Here is a 22,975-nt window from a genome sequence, read left to right as displayed (position 1 = left end):
AGGAAAGACAGGTCATTATGCATTAGAAATGTTGGCCCTCTGCTTTGACAGGTCACATGGATGCTTCCAGTGAGGCTCCGATTGTATCAGCTGTAAGTAAAATGCCTCAGTAACTGTCACACATGCATGAACTGCGTTGGTTTTCAGGTCATTATGAATATGCACAGTCAACAGTTACTTCAACAAGTGCATCATCATCATCAGCCACAATAATAGGGTTCTCTAAACACTCCATTGTGTGGCAGGTGACAACTTGGAAGCAACAGATAGCCAGCTTCTAATGGATATAATTATGACAGACATTGACGATCACCTTTAAATTACAATCCTGTCACCATTATGATGATATGAACATTCACCAAACTGACTGATATTGGTAATACTGTCACAGAATTGGCAGGTAGCAATGCTACTCTTTCAGAGAACGGTGTCCCTGGTAAAACAGAGTTTGATTTAACCCTCGAGGCACCTTGGGGTACCAAACTCGTACATTCTGCTGATTTTAGTTTTTCATTTTTCAATATCTCAGTCAATTCAAATGCTATCTGTATGAAATTTGCCCAGGATTTTTCTTTTATCCTAAATTTTAAAATTCCAATTCCCCTCTATTACAAGGTGTGTAGAATAGGAGATATGCGCAATGCATACACTCTTTACCCTCAGGACCCGTTTTGGTCCCATTGACTCCCATTATAACGACATATTTTTTATATACTGTAATCCTGACCTATTATAATTTTTTTCCCCGTTAATACCAAATAAATCTAAGCCTCTACCTTCAAAAATCCGGGGAAAAAAGGTTTTAGGGGTCATGACCCCCCCAAAACCACAAGGGTCAGCAGGGGTTTTATCAGATAAGGTTTCAATCGAGGCCTGGTTCTCTTACCTTACCAAAATGAATGGCAATAAGAAATCTGAGCACCACAAAAATGATCTTGGTGTGTGGGACCACACACCCATGTGGGTGAAAATTTATTTTTTTATGTGTGTGTAAGTGTGTGTGTGTAAGAGAGAGTTAGTGTATGCGTATGTGAAATCAAAGGCCCAATGGGCTCCGTTTATAAAACAGAGTGAAAGTGATTGAGAATACATTTTGTTTGTGTGTGTGAGAGAGTGTCATCGTCTGTCCTATTGGATGTGTGGTAAACACAAACATGCACCTGCATACACATGCAGGTAGAATAGTTTGTAGCCTTGGCTGCTCATATGTCCAAAAGACAGCCATCAGGGGAAGTATGGAACTAGAGGAGGCCCCTGCTGCAGACTTTCAGTACTCTGAGGAGCGTGAGGAGCATGTAACCAGCAGTGAAAAGTCACCTGAGTGTAAGGAGGGATGAGAGGTGGAATTCCTGCTAGGTAACTAGGGGACCTGCAATTTTGAGGAGGAGGAAGAGAAAGTGGTAATATCTCAATAGAGATCAAAAATTGTGGAAATCCTGTGGTCTGCCACACATGAAGAGCCCCTGCCATTCTTTCCCCCTCCCATCTTGACCCCAGGACGGACTTACACTTTGTATTTGTCAGGATAAGCAGCCCTGAGAGTGCCTGCATGCAGACCTCATATGCGTGTAGGTTTCAAGTATATGCAGGAATATGACATGATGGACATGTCATGTTACAATGCCTATGTCCTGCTCACTTCTGTGGACCCATGCTGGAACAGCACTAAGTGTTGTCATGTTTACCTGCATAAACATGAAGAAATATGCATTGGAAGGCCTGTCGATCTTCGGCTCCGCATACGTATGTGAGCAGCTATTCTCCACCATGAACTACGTTAGCTGTAAGCTGTCGTCAAACACAGACGACAGCGTACAGTCCAGCGTAAAGATGAAAGTCACTCCATACAGCCCCAATTTGCAGACGCTGTGCGCAGAGGTTCAGGAGCAGGTAAAATAAATATTTATTTTTCATTGTTTAGTGACGTAGTGCTTGTTTTCCAATTTACTTCTTAAATTCATGTCAAGGATACACGCTCTGACAACCCAAAGGCGTTTTAAGGATGACGGCTCACAGCATCTTCTATTTGTAACGTGGAAGTTCAGCTTTTTAATTCATTTAAGAGAGACCTTCAACTCTGCGTGTTATTTATTTATAAATTTTTTTTGTGTCAGAATTTTTTTTGAGAGTTCTAAATGTGTTCATTACATACATGAAATTAGATTTTCTCTATAGCACTTCATAAATGTCATAAGAAACACACTTTAGTAGTTTATACAAAGAGTAAAGGTAAAAAAAAACCCCAAAATTGTTATATGTTGATATATAACATTTTTATTTCACTTTTATGATAGGGCCCGTTTAGGACCCAAAGATAAAAGGTGTAAATTTTGTACATAAACTCTTATTGCTCCAAAAATAATAATGCATCAAAATCAAAGTTGTTATCAAATATTGACTTAGTCAAGGCTCTAATACCCTCATCCTGAATATTTCACTTTGCATCTTATTTTTGGTAAATACTGCATGTTCTGTGTTTTGGCCTGTTGAAAAAAAATCAGGGTTCACAAGGGAAAAAGGGCATAAAAACCTAAAAAACATATAAAAATAATAAAAAAAACATGCATATATATATATATATATATATATATAGATAGATATATTTAACACACTTTAGTAGTTTATACAAAGATTAAAGGTAAAAAATTATTAGTATTATTTTCATTTTAGATGTCTATAGTATTTGCGGCTCCCAGTGTGTTTTTTTTTTTTTTTTAACCTGGAAACCGGGTCAAATGGCTCTTTGGATGTTAAAGGTTGCTGACCCCTGCACATGACAAAACACTACATCTTTTGACAGAAAATAACAAATTGGTAAATATTGCATATGTTTTTCTCTTCTGTTCTTATGACAAAAGGGGCATAAAAATATAATAACCATATAAAAAACACAAAAAACGGTATATATATGGATAGTTCTGAATCTGTTGAAGAGATCTGATGTGGTGAAAGTGACATTTTTTTTTATATATATATATAACAATTTTATTTTACTTTTATGAGAGGGCCCGTTTGGGGTCCCGAAGGTAAAAAGTGTAGGTTAATTTTAAAGGTGCCTCGAGGGTTAATGTAGGTCTTTTTACATCCCTATGCTGCCCCCTTATGTTGTGTTGCAGTCAACCTTGAATTGATTCAAGTTATGAACCATTATTGATAAAGTCTATATACAGAGTCAACATTCAGAGCTCAATCTTTATCTAACCCCCAAATCAGCATTATTGCTGAACTGTTCTTTAAACAATTATTCAGTCATTTAAAGTCAACGTCAGCTGCTGAGATCCCTCTTCCTGAGCCTGCTAGGAGCAAATGATTGTCCTTTTTTACGACTGATCTCCTAGCCATATAGTCTCTCTGTAACCACCTCTCTGTATATGATAGATATATACACAAAGAGAAGTAGGATTACAAAGAAATCATCCATGAATCCCAGGGGCCCGAAGAGTACCTCAGGGAGGATGTCAAAGGGGGAGGCCAGATAGATGATTGCACCAACTAGACAGAAAAGTATTCGAATCCTGAACAACCAGAAGAGTCCACCCACAAAAAACATCTCCCTGAAGGCATGACGAAGCAGGGTGGGCACATCTCGCAGACTGTCCATATACTGCGGAGATAGACATAAGAAAACATTAAGTCAAAAAGGAAAGAAATCTGAATACCGTACTATGAATGGTGCATTAAATAGGCTTCATTAACCTGTAACTAATACAGCCTAAAGATGGATCTGGCTTTAGTATACTCACAGATCTTGGCTGGCCTGAAAACCTGCGGTTGTAATCATTGATGTGTCTTAAAATTAGCTGACGTCCTGCCTCACCACCCTGGACCCGCTGAAAAGCGGCGGGCTCATGAAACAGTAGGAAGAGCAACGTCACCTGGGAAAAGGAAAAATAATCATTTCAGGCCAACTGTTACATTAAAAGAAGAACCGAAAAACATTTAGAAGAGGAAATGATAATGCTGCTCACCTAGGGCACATTAGATGTGGACTGAACAAGTGAGAGATAATCAGAGGTTATCTGAGAAGCAAGAGGAAATACTACCACCACTCTTACTGACACAATTATCACCTGTGTTGCTATTTAGTATAACATATACGATATGATTTTGACAATATCTAAAACTATTGGATGATAGGTTTATTAAATGATAGGTACTTGTACAAGTCTTCATAAATGAAAATGTCGCCTGGATATATTTGAAAGTAAAAAACAATAACAGCTACTGGCATAAGAAAAAACATTTAACTTTAATTTTGTACTTCAAATGTTTATTATATTTAGATCCATACCATTTGTCTGCAGACGGGGCAATTAATAGGACCCAGCCAGGCGCCATATCTCCAATAGGCTATAATGCAGGAGCCTGTGTAGAGAAAGGCAGCACTGAGCACAAATGAAACAACTAAATACATATTTACTCCTCATTTATAAATTAATTAATTGCATTTTGTTACTGTATTTCATACTGATGCTTATTTCTTAACATTATGCTGTATAAAAATGAGCCATATCATCTGACAAACAGACAGCAGAAAGGGTAAAAACATCTCCACTTTTGAGTTTCACTTCTTCATTATGTAACAGTATGGTATTGCTTGCATATGTTGCATATGAGTGCATATTATTAAAATCTATACAATCATCATACCACAGAAAAGGTGTCCACAGTTGGTTTCCACAGGCAGAACTGCCTGTTGTAAACACACGGGACAATACATGTCTGTGTAATACTGCTGCCTGGCCTCTGCCTGAGGATTTTCAACATGAAAGAAATTCAATATATACATATTAAAAACACATATGACATATTTGGTTTAATATACGAGTAATAGAGAAAAGCCAGCACTGTATTTGCCTCTGAACAGTACCTGCTCTGCCTGGAGTTGCTGTCGAACTGCTCGGACGCGCTCCTGGTTCTCAGGATGAATGTTCTGCTGCTCTTGTCTGCAATAGTCAAAAAGCAGAAACGTGACATCAATATTTCTCCACTAAAACTGTGAAATGTGTTAACGCACAAAGACAAAGACTTTTTGGTGCAAATATTTCAGTGCACGAGAGAGACATACAAATAAAAATCCTGTACAATTATTTAATGTACAGAAATCTGCTTCTTACCTGAAGAGCAAAGTGAGCAGGCCTGCAAGGAAGGTGACACTGAGGATCACAACAAATAAGACCTGGTCGCTGACACCTTCAATGAGAGTGTCCTCCTGTTTGATCAGGTAGTCCAGCCCCCCACATTGACTGTCCTCCATCACCCACACTCATAGCCTACAACACTAGAAAACAGACAGCATGTCACTGGACATTATATGTATTTGTCATATTGAACCTTTCTTTAGAAAAAATAAAAGGAGATCGAGGAAAACACTACATTCGAAGTACTTTCATTATCATGGGTGAATAAAATGGAAACTGCTATAGTCTATCAAATATTCTGGATGTCAACATGTAGACATTTGACTGACCTACAACCGCAAGCAGAAGCTTTCTGCATAAGACATGTTTGCATCATCACTGCAGGGAACAACGAAACTACGAACAACGTTAGAGATGTATTTATTGTATTTCCTGGACATGACACGTTAATGTAGTGAACAGCAGACCAACCCTGAGGGAGAAGCTCCTGTCAGTGTTGAAAAGAGACATTAGAAGAAGCTGAAGTTGTGTGAATGCACAGACACAGTGGTCACAAGTTGATGTGTCTGCTGCTGCTGTTCAGAGAGACGTGTGTCTGGATGCTTTGGAAACAGACAAACAGACAACAAGTGCTGAACATCTGCTGGATCAGTGGTTTTCACCCCCGACCCTGAACTTTTTCCTACAATGAGAAGCGGGTTCGATTCCCGAACAAACAATTTCTTCTTAATTTATGTTATTGTAATGAAGTGCGACAGAATATATGTGTAGTTGACATTTATTCACTTAAACATTACTCCATAGACGAAACGCACAGGTTTGATGTTTGAGTGAAAACAGACCAAAGTCACGAAGAGACTTCCTCAGTCCACTGAGGATCCTCTGATTTCAGACACTCCCGTAACACAGAAGGACACAACGTTCAAGCTGCGTCGGACCAGTTCTTGACGTTCTTGTCGAAATACACTTTAGGTTAGGTGTTAGGTTTAATAAAACAACGATAAACAATCAGATCGGCATTGACAAGGACAGCTAACGAGCTCTCTTCCTGTTTTCAACAGCTGCCGTGACTAGCAGCAACGGGAGACAACAAGACCCCACCTCATCTAGTGTTCTCGTACAGGGTGTTGAAACTCTGACTAAACACGGAGCTAACCAGACGTCAAATGAAGAGGCTTCACTTCACTAAAGTGCCGTTTATTTTCTTCTCTTCACTTAAAAGTGCATGTGAGCGAGTATGGTCATTTGGTAAAAACTGTAAAAACACAATTCAAAAGGAAAACATTCAGTCTCTGAATACTAGCACCGAAACTTATACAACCGAATATCAATCAAATGCAACATCGTATGCTTTCTCGTTTTTAACACAATACATATGCAAATATAACGTTTATAGTGTCAACTAACATAAATACAAACTTACAGCATTGCGTCTGTAGTGCTTCGTTGCAGATGGCAATTGATTCACGTCACGCTCGCATGTGCCTAGCATCCCGTAGTAAACAGGAAATTACAAACGCAATCTCCCGCAAAACCGGAAGTAACGTTGCAAATATCGCGAGATTATTCTGACAAGTGGCTTCTTTTTCCAGGTCAGATTGAACTTTATACACATCTTCCGATAATGAGGCAAGTTTGAGAAAGTGCACCTACTATGTTTTTAACAGATGCGTTCTATTTATCATGTCAACAAATCTAGTCCCCATGAAAATGTTGTTTTGCCAAATGAACATATCCATGACAAAACACTGACAACACATTAACCCTCTGACATACGTGTACAGCATGTTCATTTCAATTCTTTTTTTGAATAATAAATATAAATAAAAATAATTAATATAGACTCAAGGTTTTTAAATTTACTTATAAATTAAAAACACAAGACATTGATCATCCACAAGTAGGAGAACCACAGTGCAGTTTTGAGCTGATATTTCTGATCAAGCCATTACGGTTTCTCCTTCTTGAGGAAAGACAGGTCATTATGCATTAGAAATGTTGGCCCTCTGCTTTGACAGGCCACATGGATGCTTCCAGTGAGGCTCCGATTGTATCAGCTGTAGGTAAAATGCCTCAGTAACTGTCACACATGCATGAACTGTGTTGGTTTTCAGGTCATTATGAATATGAACAGTCAACAGTTACTTCAACAAGTGCAACATCATCATCAGCCACAATAATAGGGTTCTCTAAACACTCCAATGTGTGGCAGGTGACAACAATGCAACAGATAGCCAGCTTCTAATGGGTATAATTATGACAGAACATTGACAATCAACCTTAAATTACAATACTGTCACCATTATGATGATATGAACATTAACCAAGCTGACTGATATTGGTAATACTGTCACAGAATTGGCAGGTAGCAATGCTACCGTTTCAGACAAGGGTGTCCTTGGTAAAACAGAGTTTGATTTAATGTAGGTCTTTTTACATCCCTATGCTGCCCCCTTATGCTGTGTTGCTGTCAACCTTGAATTGATTATTGATAAAGTCTATATACAGAGTCAACATTCAGAGCTCAATCATTATCTAACCCCCAAATCAGCATTATTGCTGAACTGTTCTTTAAACAATTCTTCAGTCCTTTAAAGTCCACCTCAGCTGCTGAGATCCATCTTCCTGAGCCTGCTACGAGCAAGTGATTGTCTTTTCTTATGACTGATCTCCTAGCCATTCAGTCTCTGTGTAACCACCTCTCTGTACATGATAGATATGTACACAAAGAGAAGTAGGATTACAAAGAAATCATCCATGAATCCCAGGAGCCCGAAGAGTGCCTCGGGGAGAATGTCAAGGGGGGAGGCCAGATAGGTGATTGCACCAATTAGACAGAGAAGTATTCGAATCCTGAACATCCAGAAGAGTCCACCCACAGAAAACATCTCCCTAAAGGCATGACGAAGCAGGGTGGGCACATCTCGCAGTCTGTCCATATACTGCGGAGATAGACATAAGAAAACATTAAGTCAAAAAGAAAAAAAAAATATGAATAGTGTACTATAAATAGGCTTCATTAACCTGTAACTAATACAGCCTAAAGATGGATCTGGCTTTGGTATACTCACAGATCTTGGCTGGCCTGAAAACCTGCGGTTGTAATCATTAATGTCTCTTAAAATTAGCTGAGGTTCTGCCTCACCATCCTGGACCTGCTGAGGAGTGGCGTGCTCATGAAACAGTGCGAAGAGCAACGTCACCTGGGAAAAGGAAAAAAAAAATAAAAATAAAAAATCAGCGCAACTGTTACATAAAAAGAAGAACTGAAAAACATTTAGAAGAGGAAATGATGATCCTGCACACCCAGTGCATATTAGATGTGGACTGAACAAGTGAGAAATAATCGGAGGTTATCTTAGAAGCAAGAGGAAATACTACCACCACTCTTACTGACACAATTTTCACCTGTGTTGCTATTTAGGATGAAATATACGATAGGATTTTGACAATAACTAATATAAAACTATCCGATGATAGGTTTATTAAATGATAGGTATATGTACAAGTCTTCATAAATGAAAATGGCACCTGGATATTTTTGGAAGTAAAAAACAACAACAACAACAACTACTGGCATAAGAAAAAAATGCAACAAAGTTACACTATGTACATCAAATGTTTATTATATTTAGATCCATACCATTTGTCTGCAGATGGGGCAATTAATAGCACCCAGCCAGGTGCCATATCTCCAATAGGCTATTATGCAGGAGCCTGTGTAGAGAAAAGCAGCACTGAGCACAAAAGAAACAACTAAATCCATTTTTAGTACTTAATTATAAATTATTTTCATTAATGAATTAATTAATTATCATTATTCATTAATAAATTTTCATTCTTGCTAGTGATTCTTATTTCTGAACATTATGCTGTATAAAATTGAGCCATATCATCTGGCAACAACATAACAGCAGAAAAGGTAAAAACATCTCCACTTTTGAGTTTCATTTCTTCATTACTTCATAATGTAACAGTATGGTTTTTGCTTGGTGCATATTATTGAAATCTATACAATCATCATACCACAGAAAAGGTGTCCACAGTTGGTTTCCACAGGCAGAACTGCCTGTTGTAAACACACGGGACAAGACATGTCTGTGTAATACTGCTGCCTGGCCTCTGCCTGAGCATTTTCATCCTGAAAGAAATTCAATATATACATATAAAATACATGACATATTTGCTTCTTGATATTGATGTAACTGTAAACGTTTATTACTTATCAGTTTGAAGACATAGATAAAATACAAAAAACAACTGATTTCATGATATGGCTAGAAAAGTCAGCACTGTATTTGCCTCTGAACAGTACCTGCTCTGATTGGAGTTGCTGTCGAACTGCTCGGACGTGCTCCTGGTTTTCAGGATGAATGTTCTGCTGCTCTTGTCTGCAATAGTCAAAAAGCAGAAACGTGACATCAATATTTCTCCACTAAAACTGTGAAATGTGTTACAGAACAAAGAAAAAAGACTTTTTTGTGCAAATGTTTCATTGCTTGAGAGAGACATATAAATACAATTCCTCTACATATAGCTAATCTACAAAAATGTTCTTCTTACCTGCAGAGCAGAGTGAGCAGGCCTGCAAGGAAGGTGACACTGAGGATCACAACAAGTAAGACCTGGTTGCTGACACCTTCAATGAGAGTGTCCTCATCTTTGATCAGGTAGTCCAGCTCCCCACATTGACTGTCCTCCATCACCAACACTCATAGCCTACAACACTAGAAAACAGCAGAACAACACGAAGGGCTGGGTTCGTCATTTACTTAAGAACCAAATATTTCAGCAGATTTAAGGATTATATCAGGTGCAGACTAAAGCATATGTGGTATTTTCTGTATAAAGCCAGCAAATTGGTCAGTATTAAGTTGGCAAACTTATTTTTTTAGTGTTATGTTGTACAGATTAGACACATTAGTGAGCATACAAGTCTTATCGTTAGCATATGCTACGTTGCCCAACTAGCTAGCTACAAGTGGTGGACTGGCTAATCATAACTTAGTCAAACATCCAAGAATGCTTGTCAGCCAGTCTGCTACCAAGATCACAAAATATCTAGAGAGTGGTTGTTGTTTACTCTCCTGACAATAAGAGCTACTGCTGTCTCTCATAATGTTGTTTTCCTAGTCTCCTCGTAGCTAGCTGAGTTTTAGCGTTAGCGTAGAGTAGCCTGAACTTGCTAGTGTTTATGTGCTGCGATTCATTTATGAACTGCTGACTTGCTAAGAAACCTTAATATAACCTTAATTATAATATAATTAACCTTAATATCAGAGCTGTTAAACGCTGATAAAACACATACAAGTGCTCTTCTAAATCCGAGCTCAGCGGGACCAAAAGGCGTCACCTTTCGTGAATCATAAACATAACGTTAGCTAATGTTACCCCTGTGCCAGCCCAACCTAGCGCTTAGCAGCCGGTGAGTGACTGTACCACCACACAAGGGCGTAATCGTGATAATGTAACATACCCCAACTAACACGCAATTCAAGACGTAGACAGTGCACGACGAAAAGACCTCACCTATTAATGGAAAGTCCTCCCTTTTCCAGGGGATCCACCTGTCAAGTCCATTCACTCCCCAGAGACATCTTGTTTCCAGTTACGGCAGGTTCAGTAGCTAGTGGTGTTACGCTGGAAGCAGACTGCTCGACACACAGTCAGATTACCACGTTGACAGCAGGTGCTAACACAGCTGCTTTGCCATTAGCGTTAGTTGCTTTTGCATCCGTTTTATGGTTTCGTCACTTTTGCGTTATCTTTCAGTTAGTTGTGTCACGTTTCTTCTTCTGCTGGGATTGAGAATGTACACGTCGACTCACCAGATGTGCTACCGCCCTCCAGTGGGAAGCACATTTATTTATGTATTTATAAAAATTAAATAAAGGAGAGAGAGAGAGAGACTTTGGCTGTTTTATTATAATCAGCAACACATTTTGCTGGTCATATTTCCACCTCTATACGCACAGAAACACGCACTGACCGCATGTTTCCCTGTTTTGATTGTAATTCACACTCTGAGCAGTAGGGGGCAGTAGTGGAGTTTACAACAGGCGTACGTTTCCCCTAACACGCGAAGAAGTGGGCCTGCGGCATCAGTACCAAAAAAGAAATAAGCTAGCTGTAGAAAGCCAATAAAGGGATTTATTCTTTTACTATAGTGTCTTTTCATTGAGGCGAAATGCCTCGTTATGCGCAGCTAGTGATGGGCCCTGCTGGTAGCGGTAAGGTATGTTATCAGCCATTCAGCTACAAACGCTTTGCTGTGCTGTTGAGCTAATGCGCTAACTTATGCTAAAGCATGAGACTGTAGCATCATATCAGTTTATATATTGATCGACTTTTGTTTTTGTTTTTTGTTTTTCAGAGTACCTACTGCTCCACAATGATCAAGCATTCAGAGGCTATAAACCGCTCAGTTCAGGTCGTCAATCTGGACCCAGCAGCTGAGCACTTTGATTACCCTGTCATGGCAGGTGAATTCAGCATGCTTTTTCCCTCTCCAAAAGATTATTACACTTAATTACAAGGATCATTCATATGTATACATACACAGGTTAAGGGAAAAGAAAATAACCAAATACTCTTTGTTATTAGATGCACATGTTTAGCATAGATGCATTTTCAGGTCTTTATTCACATGTAATTCGGAAAGTAGAGGTAAATTTTATCAACTCAAATGAATGGAAACAACATTTATTATCACAAGCTTTAACTTTTCACCTTAACATGTATTTCATATACACTATGAGCTCTAAATTGAAAGGTACACATTGAATATATGTCATATGTCACTACTTATAAACACCTACTTCATATCAACCTCGCACAGTTTTAATTATCATCATGGAAAATGCAGCATACTGGAATTAGACTATAATGGATATGTGCAATGAAAAACAAAATCCTCCAACATTGTCATCATCCCTTTTTTTTGGCCTTTGTCTAATTCCTTGTGGCACAAAGCAAAGGAAATATTATTTGTTGTTTTCCAGGTGTCTTGGTCTTTTACATGTAGAAAGTATCATAACATAATTTTTGATCTCCTGCCTGATAAAAAGGATGGTGTGATCACAGAACGTGTTATATTATGTATTGTAGTGTATTTATAGAAAGTGCTTATGGGTGTGTTTCTGTGGCTATGAATCATGTGCTAACCTTTGTTATTTGCCACAGTTTTTTTGTGTATACTTATGTTATCCACATGTCATTCTCATTGTTTCTGTGCCTCCAGACATTCGTGAGCTCATTCAGGTTGATGATGTGATGGAGGACGAATCACTCAGATTTGGCCCTAATGGAGGCCTGGTGTTCTGCATGGAGTACTTTGCCAACAACTTTGACTGGTTGGAGGAAAGCCTGGGGCATGTAGAAGACGACTACATTTTGTTTGACTGCCCAGGTAAACATTGTTGCAGATGCATACTGAAGCCAACACAAGACTGAGGGTTCACTTTGTTCTTGCTTAGTGTTAGACATGACATAAGGTGAAGCGAAGAGATTTGATTGGTGCTGATAAGTGATAACAACTGCAGTTCTGACAAGTGGCTTCTTTTTCCAGGTCAGATTGAACTATATACACATCTCCCCGTAATGAAGCAGCTTGTGGAGCAGCTTCAGCAGTGGGAGTTTCGGGTGTGCGGGGTCTTCCTGGTAGATTCACAGTTCATGGTGGAGTCTTTTAAGGTAACAGTCATTTCATCTTTTTTTGATGATTTAATAATGCACCTCATTGCAGCACAAAGTGCATATAAATAGTGTAGTACTAGTAGTAGTAGTGACAGTAAACATGAAGTCTCACATCTTCCCCTTTCTTTAATTGCAGTTCATCTCAGGAGTCATGGCTGCCCTGAGTGCCATGGTGTCATTGGAAATTCCTCAAGTAAACATCATGACAAAAATGGACCTGCTCAGTCCCAAAGCAAAGAAGGAAATTGAAAAGTAAGTTTTTTTTATATTAATGCAGTGCAGATATGCTGAATATACTGATATGGTCAACAAGGAATCTCCAGCAATAATGCACTTTAATGTTAGTACTAAAACCAACAAGTAAAGAAGCAGCATCATTATTCTGCCTTTATTCTCATTATTATTCATTATGTTTTGTCTCTTGTCTACTGTAGATACCTGGACCCAGACATGTACTCAATGATGGAAGATAACTCGATCAGAAGTACAAAGTTCAAGAAGCTGACAAAAGCCATCTGTGGTCTTGTAAGTGAAGCTCTTGATTTGATATTACATTTACTTTGAGAACAACATTTTAAATTTTGAAATGATTGTATGCCTGTGTGTCTAGATCGATGACTACAGTATGGTGAGATTTCTGCCTTTTGACTGCACTGATGAGGAAAGTATTAACATAGTACTGCAACACATCGACTTCTCTATACAGTATGGAGAGGACCTGGAGTTCAAGGAGCCAAAGGTAAAGAAACAAAGAAAAGCAAAACAAGCACAAATACATTTTACATTTCAAACTGTTAACTAATGTTTTTTTTTTCTATCCTTTTCTACAGGAGATTGATGAAGAGCCTGCTAACCTAAATTATGATGCGATTTTTCAAGACAAATCTGATAGCTGAGGAGCACTAATAAGCGAACATACATGATATCATGTCTACGTGAAGAATGGCATGGGACTGCAAGGACACTGAGAAAGTGACATTTGAAGAAAGACAGAAGAGCATGAATATCTTGCGTCATGTGTATGTCTAGAAGTTTTTTCTGTTGCCTTAGCGGTTTTGATGACGCAAGATATCTGCGACTGCAGTGTATTAATGTTTAAGTATTTTAAGACAGTGTGGAAATATAAAGAGTTGTTATGTATAAATGCTATATTTTTAAAAAATAAAACATAACCCAAAATGCACAGCTGGCTCGGGTGTGTGAGGGGAAACCAGCGCCCTCTCTCGGTCGGTGTACTGCATGACATGGAGCCACTTCCTGTACGGTCGAAGGGTGGGTGAGGCGGAAGTCGCGTTCTGAGGTGCTGGTATTTTTTTTTCTTTGCTGAACAGGACTGATATTTATCACTCAATATGCCGGTGAGTAAACGATACACGATTGTTGACTAGCACATGTTTTGATTGTCCGTTTGGGGCATAATAGCCTATGTAGACCCTGCAGCGAGTGACTTAATCGCCTCTCAGTTAATGTTAGCTGTGCTGACAGGAGTCGTTAGCATAGTTGGCTATCCGCGTTAGCATTTCCTTAAAATTTAGCGATGTGGCAGAAATCACAAACTCACCGCTGTTGCTTGGATGGAAATGCTTCTATCTTAGTTATCTCTAAACATATAACGTCACTGCGTGGCATGATTGTAGCTCACTTGTTAGCTACAGTTCAGATGCACAGCAGCACAGATGTAGACTCTGAGCGACACATTTGACAGAAATGTAACGTTCAGTTTCCCAGAAGAAAATCGGTGACAAACTCAGGATCGGGCAAACTTGTTATTCTTGTTTTCAGGCGTATCATTCAAACTTGATGGTCCCTGAAACCAGACTGGTGGGGAATATGGCTTTGCTCCCCCTCAAAACCCAGTTCAAGGGACCGGCCAGAGGAGATGGTAAGGCTGTGTGAGCATTATTGTCTACCTATAATTTGAGCCAAACACTCTTGATCACATATAAACATGGGAAGTGTTTTATTTCCAGTGTGTTTACCTGCTTATGTCGGTTTTGTCCATATGACGCGTTCAGTTCCTGGTACATGTTTCAGCTTTACTTCCATATATGGGCTGAAGTGAACCATATGTGCACCCTTCATTATTTACTTCTCTGACACAGTTTTTCATTGTCTACAAAGTCTGGAAATTCGTGATTAAGTCATTATTGGTGTATAATCTAAACATAATCCACAGAGCAGAAGATTTGATTCAGCATCACTTCTTTCTCTGCATATTTCTCCCTGCATCACAAATCAAAACTTGGCTTTCACCAACTAAAAACATCACATAACTAAAACAGAATAATTAATGCATTGATGAAGAAGTTTTGACAACTATTAATAAATGCTTAAATTACCTATATTTGTTAAATTTACATTTGGATTTACTGACACCTTTTTTCAATTTCAGGCATAGACTCAGACATCATTGATGAGGCCATCTACTACTTCAAGGCCAATGTTTTCTTTAAGAACTATGAAATCAAGGTAAGACATTTACTGTTTACTGTTATTTTCATTAGCAGCGTGCATTTCTCTCTTGTTTAGGGTGACCAGCGTTTAAAGAAGGTAAACATTTGAGTACACCTCAAACTTTGCTTCCTTCTTTTAACCAATAAGAAAAATAAACACAAAGATGTAGAATTGTATTTTTACAGTTAAGCTGTTTGAGTGAGAAATAAGTATGTTACTTCCTGTATGATTTTCTTTCTTCCCCATCTCTCGCTGTGTCTCAAACCTGACACATGCCCCAGCTTGCTTCTTCCTGTTCTCCTCAGATTTAAAACTATGCAGCCTTTTGCTGATCAGACGTGGCTGGAGTTGTTGCACTAATCACAAAAACATATGTGCTTTAGTCAGAGTACACATTTCAGTCTACTTTAACTAGTAATGCATTTACAGTTGCAAGAAAAAGTATGTGAATGGGACATACTTTTTTCACTCTGCACTGTGAATGTTTACATGTTATGTTCAATAAAAACATGAAAACATATAATGTTTGTGTACTATTATTTTAAGCAGACTGTGTTTTTCTATTGTTGTGACTTAGATGAAGATCAGAGCACATTTTATGACCAATTCATGCAAAACTCCACGTAATTGCAAAGGGTTCACATACTTTTCCTTGCAACTGTACATTTTATGATTGTTTCTTTCAGAATGAGGCAGACAGGACGCTGATCTATGTCACACTCTACATTTCTGAGTGCCTAAAGAGGCTACAGAAGGTAAATTCTATATTTGTTATTGTATGTCGTTCACGGTGGTCTATACTGGTTGACTGTCCACTAGATGACTTTGAAGAGTCACCAAATATTAATTATTTTGCCTCATATATAAGAGGGAGGAATTGGCAGCTTGAATGCCTGTTAAAATGAATGCTTGTAAAACAGATCTAACCCTTAGCATCGGTTTATGTTTACAGTGCAGCTCCAGAGGCCAGGGAGAGAAAGAGATGTACACTCTGGGTATCACAAACTTTCCCATTCCTGGAGAACCCGGCTTCCCTCTTAATGCTATGTACGCTAAACCTGCAAACAAGCAGGAGGAAGGTAAGAGCTGGCACCAAAAACAAGATTTAATACATGCTGGACTGCCTGATGAGGCTACCTGGAATAAATTGTTGATTGTTGCAGTGAATAAGGGGAGTTTTCATTACCCCGGAGTCAGAATTAGTGCCAGTTCCCTCGTACCCTTCTTATATTTCATCCAATTCCCAGCCTGAAAGAATTGCCGAAAATAGCAATGCTGACTAGGGCACTTTCAGCTCTAAGGATCTCGGGTAGAAGTGCTGCTTTGTGCTTGCTGGCTTTTTTTCTGTAAACTATCATTAGGAAAATGGGAAAAGGTATAGCTCCAGCAAGGAAATGTTTCTTTGTCACTCCATCAGTCATGAAATGTCATTAGTGTAGCAATAGTGTTGGCTCATTTGGGAAACAGTTCAGTAGCATGGTCTGTTTTTTTATAGGACTTTAATAGAGTTTAGCTAGCCCAGAATAAGACTGCAAGATTAGTTTTACAATGTCCATATTATACTTGTATTGATGAAATTCTCCCTGGTTTCTGGGAGAAGTTAAAACTCACTATGGCCTACTACTATTTCTAAAGAAAGCAGTATTATTGGCTACACCACATTCATTTTTTTTTTCATGTAACTGCCTCATGTAATAAGAAAACAAAAATACACTTAAACTTTATTCCATGATTAAAAGCTGGTTACATAGTAAACCTATATCGCATATTGTTGGATTGTATCAATAGTACAATAATTCATATTTTTAGGGACACAGAATTTTTTTATAATTGAATTTATTGGATACCAACGTTTTATTGTGTTTTTATGGATTATATGTATGTTTGCATTTCTTTAGTTATTGTTTTGACAGGCACATAAAATTTTTTTTACAGTGGTACGGTAGGAAGTCGACCTTCCACTGGTCCCAAAAGCTAAAAGAGACCCTAATAAATAATTAATAAGAAATAATATTAAGGGTAAAAGGTTAACAATTTAAGGTTCCCACTGTCCATTTTAAGCTATGATATCACTTTCTTCGTATAATAGTGTATTTATCTAAACCGTAACTGATGGTTGTTATAATATTGGCTCTGCAACCTTTTCCAGAGACTATGAGGGCATATCTCCAGCAGATCCGCCAGGAGACTGGCTTGAGGCTATGTGAACGTGTGTTCGACCCACAGACAGACAAACCCAGCAAAGTAAGTGAAGAGTATTTTAAATGACATCACTTCAGCTTTATATGTACATAATGCTTGCACCAGGCTGTCGCCAACTCTGATGCATTTGTGTTAACTACATCCAATGTGGTTTAAGTTGTAATGGGAAATGAAACTTAGATACTGAGAGAAAATCTAAATATAGCTGCTTAAACAGCTATATGCAGATTGCTGCTCACATCTGGAACTGTAAATATAGAGTGTGCAGCACACTAAATGTAGTGTATGTGCAACATAATGGCATACATACACATATACAGTACATAATACATTTGTCATGTGACCAGAAAACTGTATTGCCCCATTTGCTTCAGTCTTTTCTTAACGGACATTTGTTTCTTTCAGTGGTGGGTGTGCTTTGTCAAGAAGCAGTTCATGAACAAAAGTCTGTCTGCTCCTGGACAGTGAAAAACACAGGACCCACAGTTTCTATTAAACATCTGCAAGATGGATGGATTATTGTTTGGATGAGATGGGAAAATATTTTATAATGAGTTAAAGGATATGTCTTTGTCTTGATGTTGGCCATGTTGAGCTGGTGCTTCAATAAAGCAATCATGGAGTTCAGAAAGGAATGTACCTTGCTTTGTCCTTATTTACATTCAGTGTATATTCAGTAGCTCTAAATGATGTAAAATCTGAAAATGTATATTTCAGTGAGCTGTAGAAGTCATAAAGAGGTAAAAACCAAATCAGTTAATGTCCACACTGAGTTTATTGTGTCCTTTCACATTATGTCACTGACCTCAAAAGTAGATACTATTACTCTATAGTGCTCTTTCTAGGCTTGAAAATTGCCCCTTTTCACCACTTGATCTGGAGATTGTTCTGTGGGTGATATCTGAAAGTAGATGCACTTTGTCTTCATGTGCACTGACAGACACATACGGCTAATATTTTTAGATATCTAAATATATCACATTCCTTATAAAATCATTGTGTGTGTACTCTTTGGTTTGTTCAAAGGGTGCGCCAGGTGTAAAGTTTCCCCCTCAAGCTCTCCGCCGAACAACAGACATGCAGGAAAGGAAAGCCAGTGTCTGTGTCTCCATTTCTTTAATAACTGTAAATACTCCAAAATTGCATAATCAATTAAACAACAGACTGGATGGCTCAGTGTAGCAGGTTGAAAATAAAAAGAAAGGGATCCAAAAGAGACTATATGTATTTTAAAGTAGTCTCACTCTAAATAAATAGGTAATATAGGTAAACTAAATTTAGAAAACGGTGCATATATTGCAAAGGCTGTTTTCTTCAGAAATCTGCTGAGTATGTACATACAGGAAAAAAGTAATAAGCTGTATAATTCACTATCTTGTGAATAAAATGCTGACGCATGGCCAGAAAGAGCATCTTGTGTAAGCGATGATAAAAAAAATTAAATGGGAACTTTCAGCAGCAAGAGTGCTGCTGCTGCCATTCAAAAATATGAATCAATATATATCAACAACCAATTTCAAACTGCAAGAAAGGAAAAACTTAAGAGAAATATGTGACCGTTCAAACTAAACAGCCGATGGTACTGAAGTGTTAATGGGTTTATAAAACATTTTCGTGTTAGTATTTTGCTTTTTCGGCCAACTGTTTGGTGTTGATAAGTCTCTGTCCCATGATCAGAGCGGACTCTTTAACCAGTTGTCAGATCCCATCTGCAGAAACAAAATGTACACCTCAGTTCAGTTTTTAACGGTTTGAACCTGAGTAAAACTAATACACAAATGAAACAAACAACTTCGTATGTCTCAGTACGCTCTTCATAGGTTTATACTTACTGTGTTGACGACTGAAGTGTGGCCTCAGTCAAAAGCCATCTCTTGACTCCTCCGCACACAGCGTGCCACCTTCTTCTTAAATACTCCTGTAGGATCTTCCCTCCACTCTTTCTGCAAGTAATAACATACAAAACCTCAATACTCCCACTCCTCTATTTCCACTGCTGTATTTCTTCGTGACCTCACATTTCTCACAGACAGTTCCAATCACAAGATCATTTTGAAATTAATCAAACCTTACTTCAGTTTGTTTAATTAACTTTACTTTCTGAGGACCAAGACAAAACCCAGAGTGGTAGCATCCTGATGTGTGACAGAAGGTACTTACAGCTGCATCCACGTTGGCAGGAGAGTCTCCATTGGGGTCTGCCAACATAGATATAACACTAATCATGATAGTCTCCACTGTGTGAATTGGCAGCCAGCGCTCCTCAGGCTTCTCATACCCATACTTGTCTTCACCAGGTTCATGCAGGATGGAGATGCAAACATCGCCATTTTTTGCCACTAATAGAAAACAAGTATTAGCAAAGAACTTCAGCATAATAACAGACAAATATTTTGCGGTTGTCGCAAACGTAGTACATTTCAATGTAAGTGCTGGGTGAGAGACTTACTAACTTTATTTATAAAAGTGTAGCGGCAGATACACTGCACCGGGATGTTGATCCTTACCATTTGGATGCCAGATTTCTGTGATGAACTTCATCTTTGGAGGCCTCAAGGGGTAGTCATGAGGAAAAGTTAATGTGGCTTTGAAGAAACCCCCTTCACTGCGATTGAGAAACAACATGGAGTTAGGATCTACAGTGACATGTTAAGGGAATTAAAGGGGGAAATAATAACAATTTTACTCACAATAACGTGTCCTGAGGTCCAATAACGACCACTTCCCACTGATAGATGTCATCGTCATCTACAAGACCGGCGGAAAATCCTTCCACTGGGTTCTTGTTGAGCTCTGAAAGTGAGGACAGAATTAATCTGAAGAAATTATTTATGAAACAGTTTAACAGGACTTTATCATACATATATATTATGTCAATATACAGTGAGACAGAAGTTAAATCAATATAACTATAGCAACACATATTACTAGCAATATGAGGGGCCTTTATTTAAAGATAAAGAGTCACACACACACACACACACACACACACACACACACACACACACACACACACACACACACACACACACACACACACACACACTGGCCTCTGTAGCGATTTGGAAACATCTTCACTAACACAACTGGCTGTTGAGCAACAGCTAGCCTTCCAGTCATGTTAGCTAACAGCTGTGTAGCACACTCACACACGTGATTTCCACTTTGTTGCCACTGCTGGGCTCACACCACGGCTGCAAACCTACACAAAGTTATGGCTTTGGCGTGTCCGACAATGTGATCAAGGTTAACGTTATATTTAAATGAAGTTACAGTAAAATCAAATGCAGATTCGGTAGCACCAATTAGCTAACTTACCTGCTAACTGTTTACGCAGCAACAACGAGGACTGTTCCGTCATTTTACTTAAGTTTCCTTTATTTTTTTAAGTCTGTTGACGCTACTTGTATTAACTAACTCTCAATAAGATCACATGAAACATCGGGCAAAGACAGTGAAGGGTCCCGTCCACGTTTTCTCCTCAGTCGCTGCGTCTGTCAACAGCAACAACATGAGTGAAAAGGAAAAAAGCACTGAAGTGAGTGGGAGCTGGACCTGTTCCCTTTACGCCCACAGCGGCATCTTTCAGGTAAAGCTCGCTGCCTCTCTGTGTGGTGGACGTGTACTGTGCCGATTAAGGTTCTCCAGTTTAATCAAATGCAAGGTCAGAGTTCACAGCCATGGTAGGGATATTGTTCTGTTATTATTTTCACAACAACTAGGCAAAGAAGTGGAGCCTATAAGGGGCTGTTCAGGGCATACATTTACCCACGGCGTTCAATTTCTTCTTCGTGTCACTTTTTTGCTGCAGCTCATATCCCCATTACTGTATTAACGCCTCTAGCTGTTCGTAGAGGACACTACACATTTCCTCATGCTTTTACATTAAACTCCTAAAGGCCACTCTTGGGAAACCTTAAATATTTACAGCGGATTGCAGTAGTTTTGCCTTAAAACTTGTTTAAACTGCTATAAATTTATAAAAATTCCCATTTTCTATATTCTGATACTGCCAATAAGGCTTCAAGTACACACGTGGTTATAAAAAAATACTTAAAGTTGACTGAATAAAATCAAACATGAAAATTCCAGATTAACTTTGACTGGTGTTACCCTGACAACTATGACTGATGACCCCTCTGACAACAGCCTGGTCTACACAGTCTTAATAAAACGTACTGCAAATCAACTTATAAACATCTGCTGGTGCAGTCTTTTTTGTGGCCCTACTATAACCCTATCATTTGCATTTCCTCCGTCGCCATTCGTTATCTTCTCTAGGACTAATAAATCTTTTATTCTGGGCCTGCAGGTTGTGTGACCTTTCTCCATCTCATTCTATCCCAGCTCTTTAACTTGTTGTACTCACAAAGCAGCTGCTTTCTTTACTTTCTCTGGGTGAACATAAGACTAATGTATCTTGATGTCATGTAATGTGGTGATACTGTCAGGGAATAGCAGTGTACAAGTCACACATTACAGTTTAATACCCTTGTATCTGTTTTCTCCCAGCTTTTACTGTTTTAACACATAGTGAAAATTTACATAAACTGCATGTGACTGCTCTAAACTGACTTCAGTTGTGCAGCTTGTAAACGTTTACTGTCCTCTCTGTGATCTTAAAAATTGCAGCCTGTATTAACTTTATATGACACCCTTTCCTGCTTTTAAAATGGAAAAACAGTATTTTTTTGGTCCTTGACATTTACCACTACATCATCTACTCTTTCAAAGACCCCAGTGCTAACATAATTTATTACTTGAATGATTTTCCTTCAGCTTTGTATTGACTTAAGCAGTTTGCCTAGCAAAAGGTAAGTGTGATAAATAAGTTTTCCTAATTTATTACACATTAGGTTTCCTTTAAATATAGTCCCTGTCTTACTCATCTGGCTTGTATGAAAATATACTTACAAATTGTATATGTTTGATATCTCCATCTTCTGACACCTACATTCAGCCCTGTTTTACAGTCTTCGTTTTCTAATTTACCAGATTTAATTATAGTTTTAATACCACCACTCTCAACTTCTAATTTATTCTTGATATTCACCATCACCATCTGTATTATTGCAACTTTCATTCTACCATAATGTTGTGCAACAAATGGTAAAGTACCAGTTTATCCTCAAAAATATCAACAATTTATTTCATTTCCTGCCTGACAGCAGTGAAATGTACAACATACCCACACTAAATATCATTATCTTGAACTCATTTGAATCCTGGCCCTCCACAGTTAACTTCATATATCTGTGCAGCTCCTCTCCGACAACCTCTGACTCCCCCCTGGATGAACTCCTCTCACCCTCAGGTCTTTTACTGACTTGTTTGTTTATTGCCCACAGGCGCCCATCATAGATGGAGAGTAAAGGCAGCTTCTTAATCAAATTTGGATCAGGACGAGCGTCTTCTTGGGTTGGTCTTGAGGGTGGCTGTCACCTTTAATTTAAGAAACGCATCTTGTGGTTTTAGTCTGGCGC

General features: G+C 38.5%; 5 protein-coding genes across 10 annotated transcripts; 2 read left to right on the top strand and 3 right to left on the bottom strand.

Moving 5' to 3' along the window:
* Positions 1-2,254: 2,254 nt before the first annotated feature.
* Positions 2,255-10,751, bottom strand: LOC113148258 (E3 ubiquitin-protein ligase RNF170-like). 4 transcript variants are annotated; one of them, XM_026339886.1, is made up of 8 exons: positions 6,565-6,787; positions 5,613-5,743; positions 5,118-5,281; positions 4,871-4,946; positions 4,651-4,750; positions 4,292-4,365; positions 3,744-3,875; positions 2,255-3,604 (listed from the first exon to the last, which is right to left on the bottom strand). In XM_026339886.1, exons 3-8 carry the CDS (start codon positions 5,255-5,257, stop codon positions 3,335-3,337), a joined length of 792 nt encoding a protein of 263 aa, XP_026195671.1. In that variant the 5' UTR covers positions 5,258-5,281; positions 5,613-5,743; positions 6,565-6,787; the 3' UTR covers positions 2,255-3,334. The 4 variants fall into 4 exon arrangements, with proteins under 4 accessions (XP_026195671.1, XP_026195672.1, XP_026195670.1 ...); XM_026339887.1 differs by lacking the exons at positions 5,613-5,743; positions 6,565-6,787 and adding an exon at positions 10,671-10,751; XM_026339885.1 differs by lacking the exon at positions 5,613-5,743 and having other exon boundaries at positions 6,565-6,785.
* On the bottom strand, positions 7,566-10,809 carry rnf170 (ring finger protein 170). Of its 3 annotated transcripts, none has more exons than XM_026339882.1 (7): positions 10,671-10,809; positions 9,705-9,868; positions 9,457-9,532; positions 9,168-9,282; positions 8,785-8,858; positions 8,213-8,344; positions 7,566-8,083 (listed from the first exon to the last, which is right to left on the bottom strand). In XM_026339882.1, exons 2-7 carry the CDS (start codon positions 9,842-9,844, stop codon positions 7,814-7,816), a joined length of 807 nt encoding a protein of 268 aa, XP_026195667.1. In that variant the 5' UTR covers positions 9,845-9,868; positions 10,671-10,809; the 3' UTR covers positions 7,566-7,813. The 3 variants fall into 3 exon arrangements, with proteins under 3 accessions (XP_026195667.1, XP_026195669.1, XP_026195668.1); XM_026339884.1 differs by having other exon boundaries at positions 9,168-9,267; XM_026339883.1 differs by lacking the exon at positions 10,671-10,809 and adding an exon at positions 10,450-10,561.
* Positions 10,810-11,212: 403 nt separating this feature from the next.
* gpn3 (GPN-loop GTPase 3) lies at positions 11,213-14,020 on the top strand. Its single transcript, XM_026339900.1, has 8 exons — positions 11,213-11,376; positions 11,515-11,623; positions 12,382-12,549; positions 12,709-12,833; positions 12,973-13,088; positions 13,271-13,361; positions 13,447-13,575; positions 13,667-14,020. Exons 1-8 carry the CDS (start codon positions 11,329-11,331, stop codon positions 13,730-13,732), a joined length of 852 nt encoding a protein of 283 aa, XP_026195685.1. The 5' UTR covers positions 11,213-11,328; the 3' UTR covers positions 13,733-14,020.
* Positions 14,021-14,061: 41 nt separating this feature from the next.
* On the top strand, positions 14,062-18,127 carry arpc3 (actin related protein 2/3 complex, subunit 3). Its single transcript, XM_026339901.1, has 7 exons — positions 14,062-14,194; positions 14,619-14,718; positions 15,229-15,305; positions 15,977-16,045; positions 16,243-16,369; positions 17,440-17,534; positions 17,898-18,127. The coding sequence occupies exons 1-7, from the start codon at positions 14,189-14,191 to the stop codon at positions 17,958-17,960; spliced, it is 537 nt and encodes a 178-aa protein (XP_026195686.1). The 5' UTR covers positions 14,062-14,188; the 3' UTR covers positions 17,961-18,127.
* Positions 18,128-18,248: 121 nt separating this feature from the next.
* LOC113148269 (ubiquitin-conjugating enzyme E2 G1-like) lies at positions 18,249-21,033 on the bottom strand. Its single transcript, XM_026339902.1, has 6 exons — positions 20,811-21,033; positions 20,183-20,285; positions 20,000-20,097; positions 19,653-19,831; positions 19,325-19,435; positions 18,249-19,201 (listed from the first exon to the last, which is right to left on the bottom strand). The coding sequence occupies exons 1-5, from the start codon at positions 20,851-20,853 to the stop codon at positions 19,349-19,351; spliced, it is 510 nt and encodes a 169-aa protein (XP_026195687.1). The 5' UTR covers positions 20,854-21,033; the 3' UTR covers positions 18,249-19,201; positions 19,325-19,348.
* Between the last annotated feature and the right edge of the window lie 1,942 nt (positions 21,034-22,975).

Source organism: Anabas testudineus, chromosome 22 (genome assembly GCF_900324465.2).
Source record: "Anabas testudineus chromosome 22, fAnaTes1.2, whole genome shotgun sequence".
NCBI classification, from domain to species: Eukaryota; Metazoa; Chordata; class Actinopteri; order Anabantiformes; family Anabantidae; genus Anabas; species Anabas testudineus.
Note: the sequence above shows the minus strand (reverse complement) of the source record. Positions and strands in the feature narration are given on the sequence as shown.

Bases quoted from the DNA above. Each gene is read 5' to 3' on its own strand.
- rnf170 (XM_026339882.1), bottom strand. From the start codon at position 9,844: ATGGAGGACAGTCAATGTGGGGAGCTGGACTACCTGATCAAAGATGAG. The intron at 8,345-8,784 runs GTATGGATCTAA...TCCTTTTCCCAG, and splicing joins GCCCCATCTGCAGACAAATG to GTGACGTTGCTCTTCGCACT. The intron at 8,084-8,212 runs GTGAGTATACCA...CTATCTCCGCAG, and splicing joins TTTCAGGCCAGCCAAGATCT to TATATGGACAGACTGCGAGA.
- gpn3 (XM_026339900.1), top strand. From the start codon at position 11,329: ATGCCTCGTTATGCGCAGCTAGTGATGGGCCCTGCTGGTAGCGGTAAG. The intron at 12,550-12,708 runs GTAAACATTGTT...TTCTTTTTCCAG, and splicing joins CATTTTGTTTGACTGCCCAG to GTCAGATTGAACTATATACA. The intron at 13,362-13,446 runs GTAAGTGAAGCT...CTGTGTGTCTAG, and splicing joins CAAAAGCCATCTGTGGTCTT to ATCGATGACTACAGTATGGT.
- arpc3 (XM_026339901.1), top strand. The intron at 16,370-17,439 runs GTAAGAGCTGGC...AACCTTTTCCAG, and splicing joins TGCAAACAAGCAGGAGGAAG to AGACTATGAGGGCATATCTC. The intron at 17,535-17,897 runs GTAAGTGAAGAG...TGTTTCTTTCAG, and splicing joins AGACAGACAAACCCAGCAAA to TGGTGGGTGTGCTTTGTCAA.
- LOC113148258 (XM_026339887.1), bottom strand. From the start codon at position 5,257: ATGGAGGACAGTCAATGTGGGGGGCTGGACTACCTGATCAAACAGGAG. The intron at 4,947-5,117 runs GTAAGAAGCAGA...TGACTATTGCAG, and splicing joins CTGCTCACTTTGCTCTTCAG to ACAAGAGCAGCAGAACATTC. The intron at 3,605-3,743 runs GTGAGTATACTA...CTATCTCCGCAG, and splicing joins TTTCAGGCCAGCCAAGATCT to TATATGGACAGTCTGCGAGA.
- LOC113148269 (XM_026339902.1), bottom strand. From the start codon at position 20,853: ATGACGGAACAGTCCTCGTTGTTGCTGCGTAAACAGTTAGCAG. The intron at 20,098-20,182 runs GTGAGTAAAATT...TCTCAATCGCAG, and splicing joins GGACCTCAGGACACGTTATT to TGAAGGGGGTTTCTTCAAAG. The intron at 19,436-19,652 runs GTAAGTACCTTC...TATTACTTGCAG, and splicing joins CTGCCAACGTGGATGCAGCT to AAAGAGTGGAGGGAAGATCC.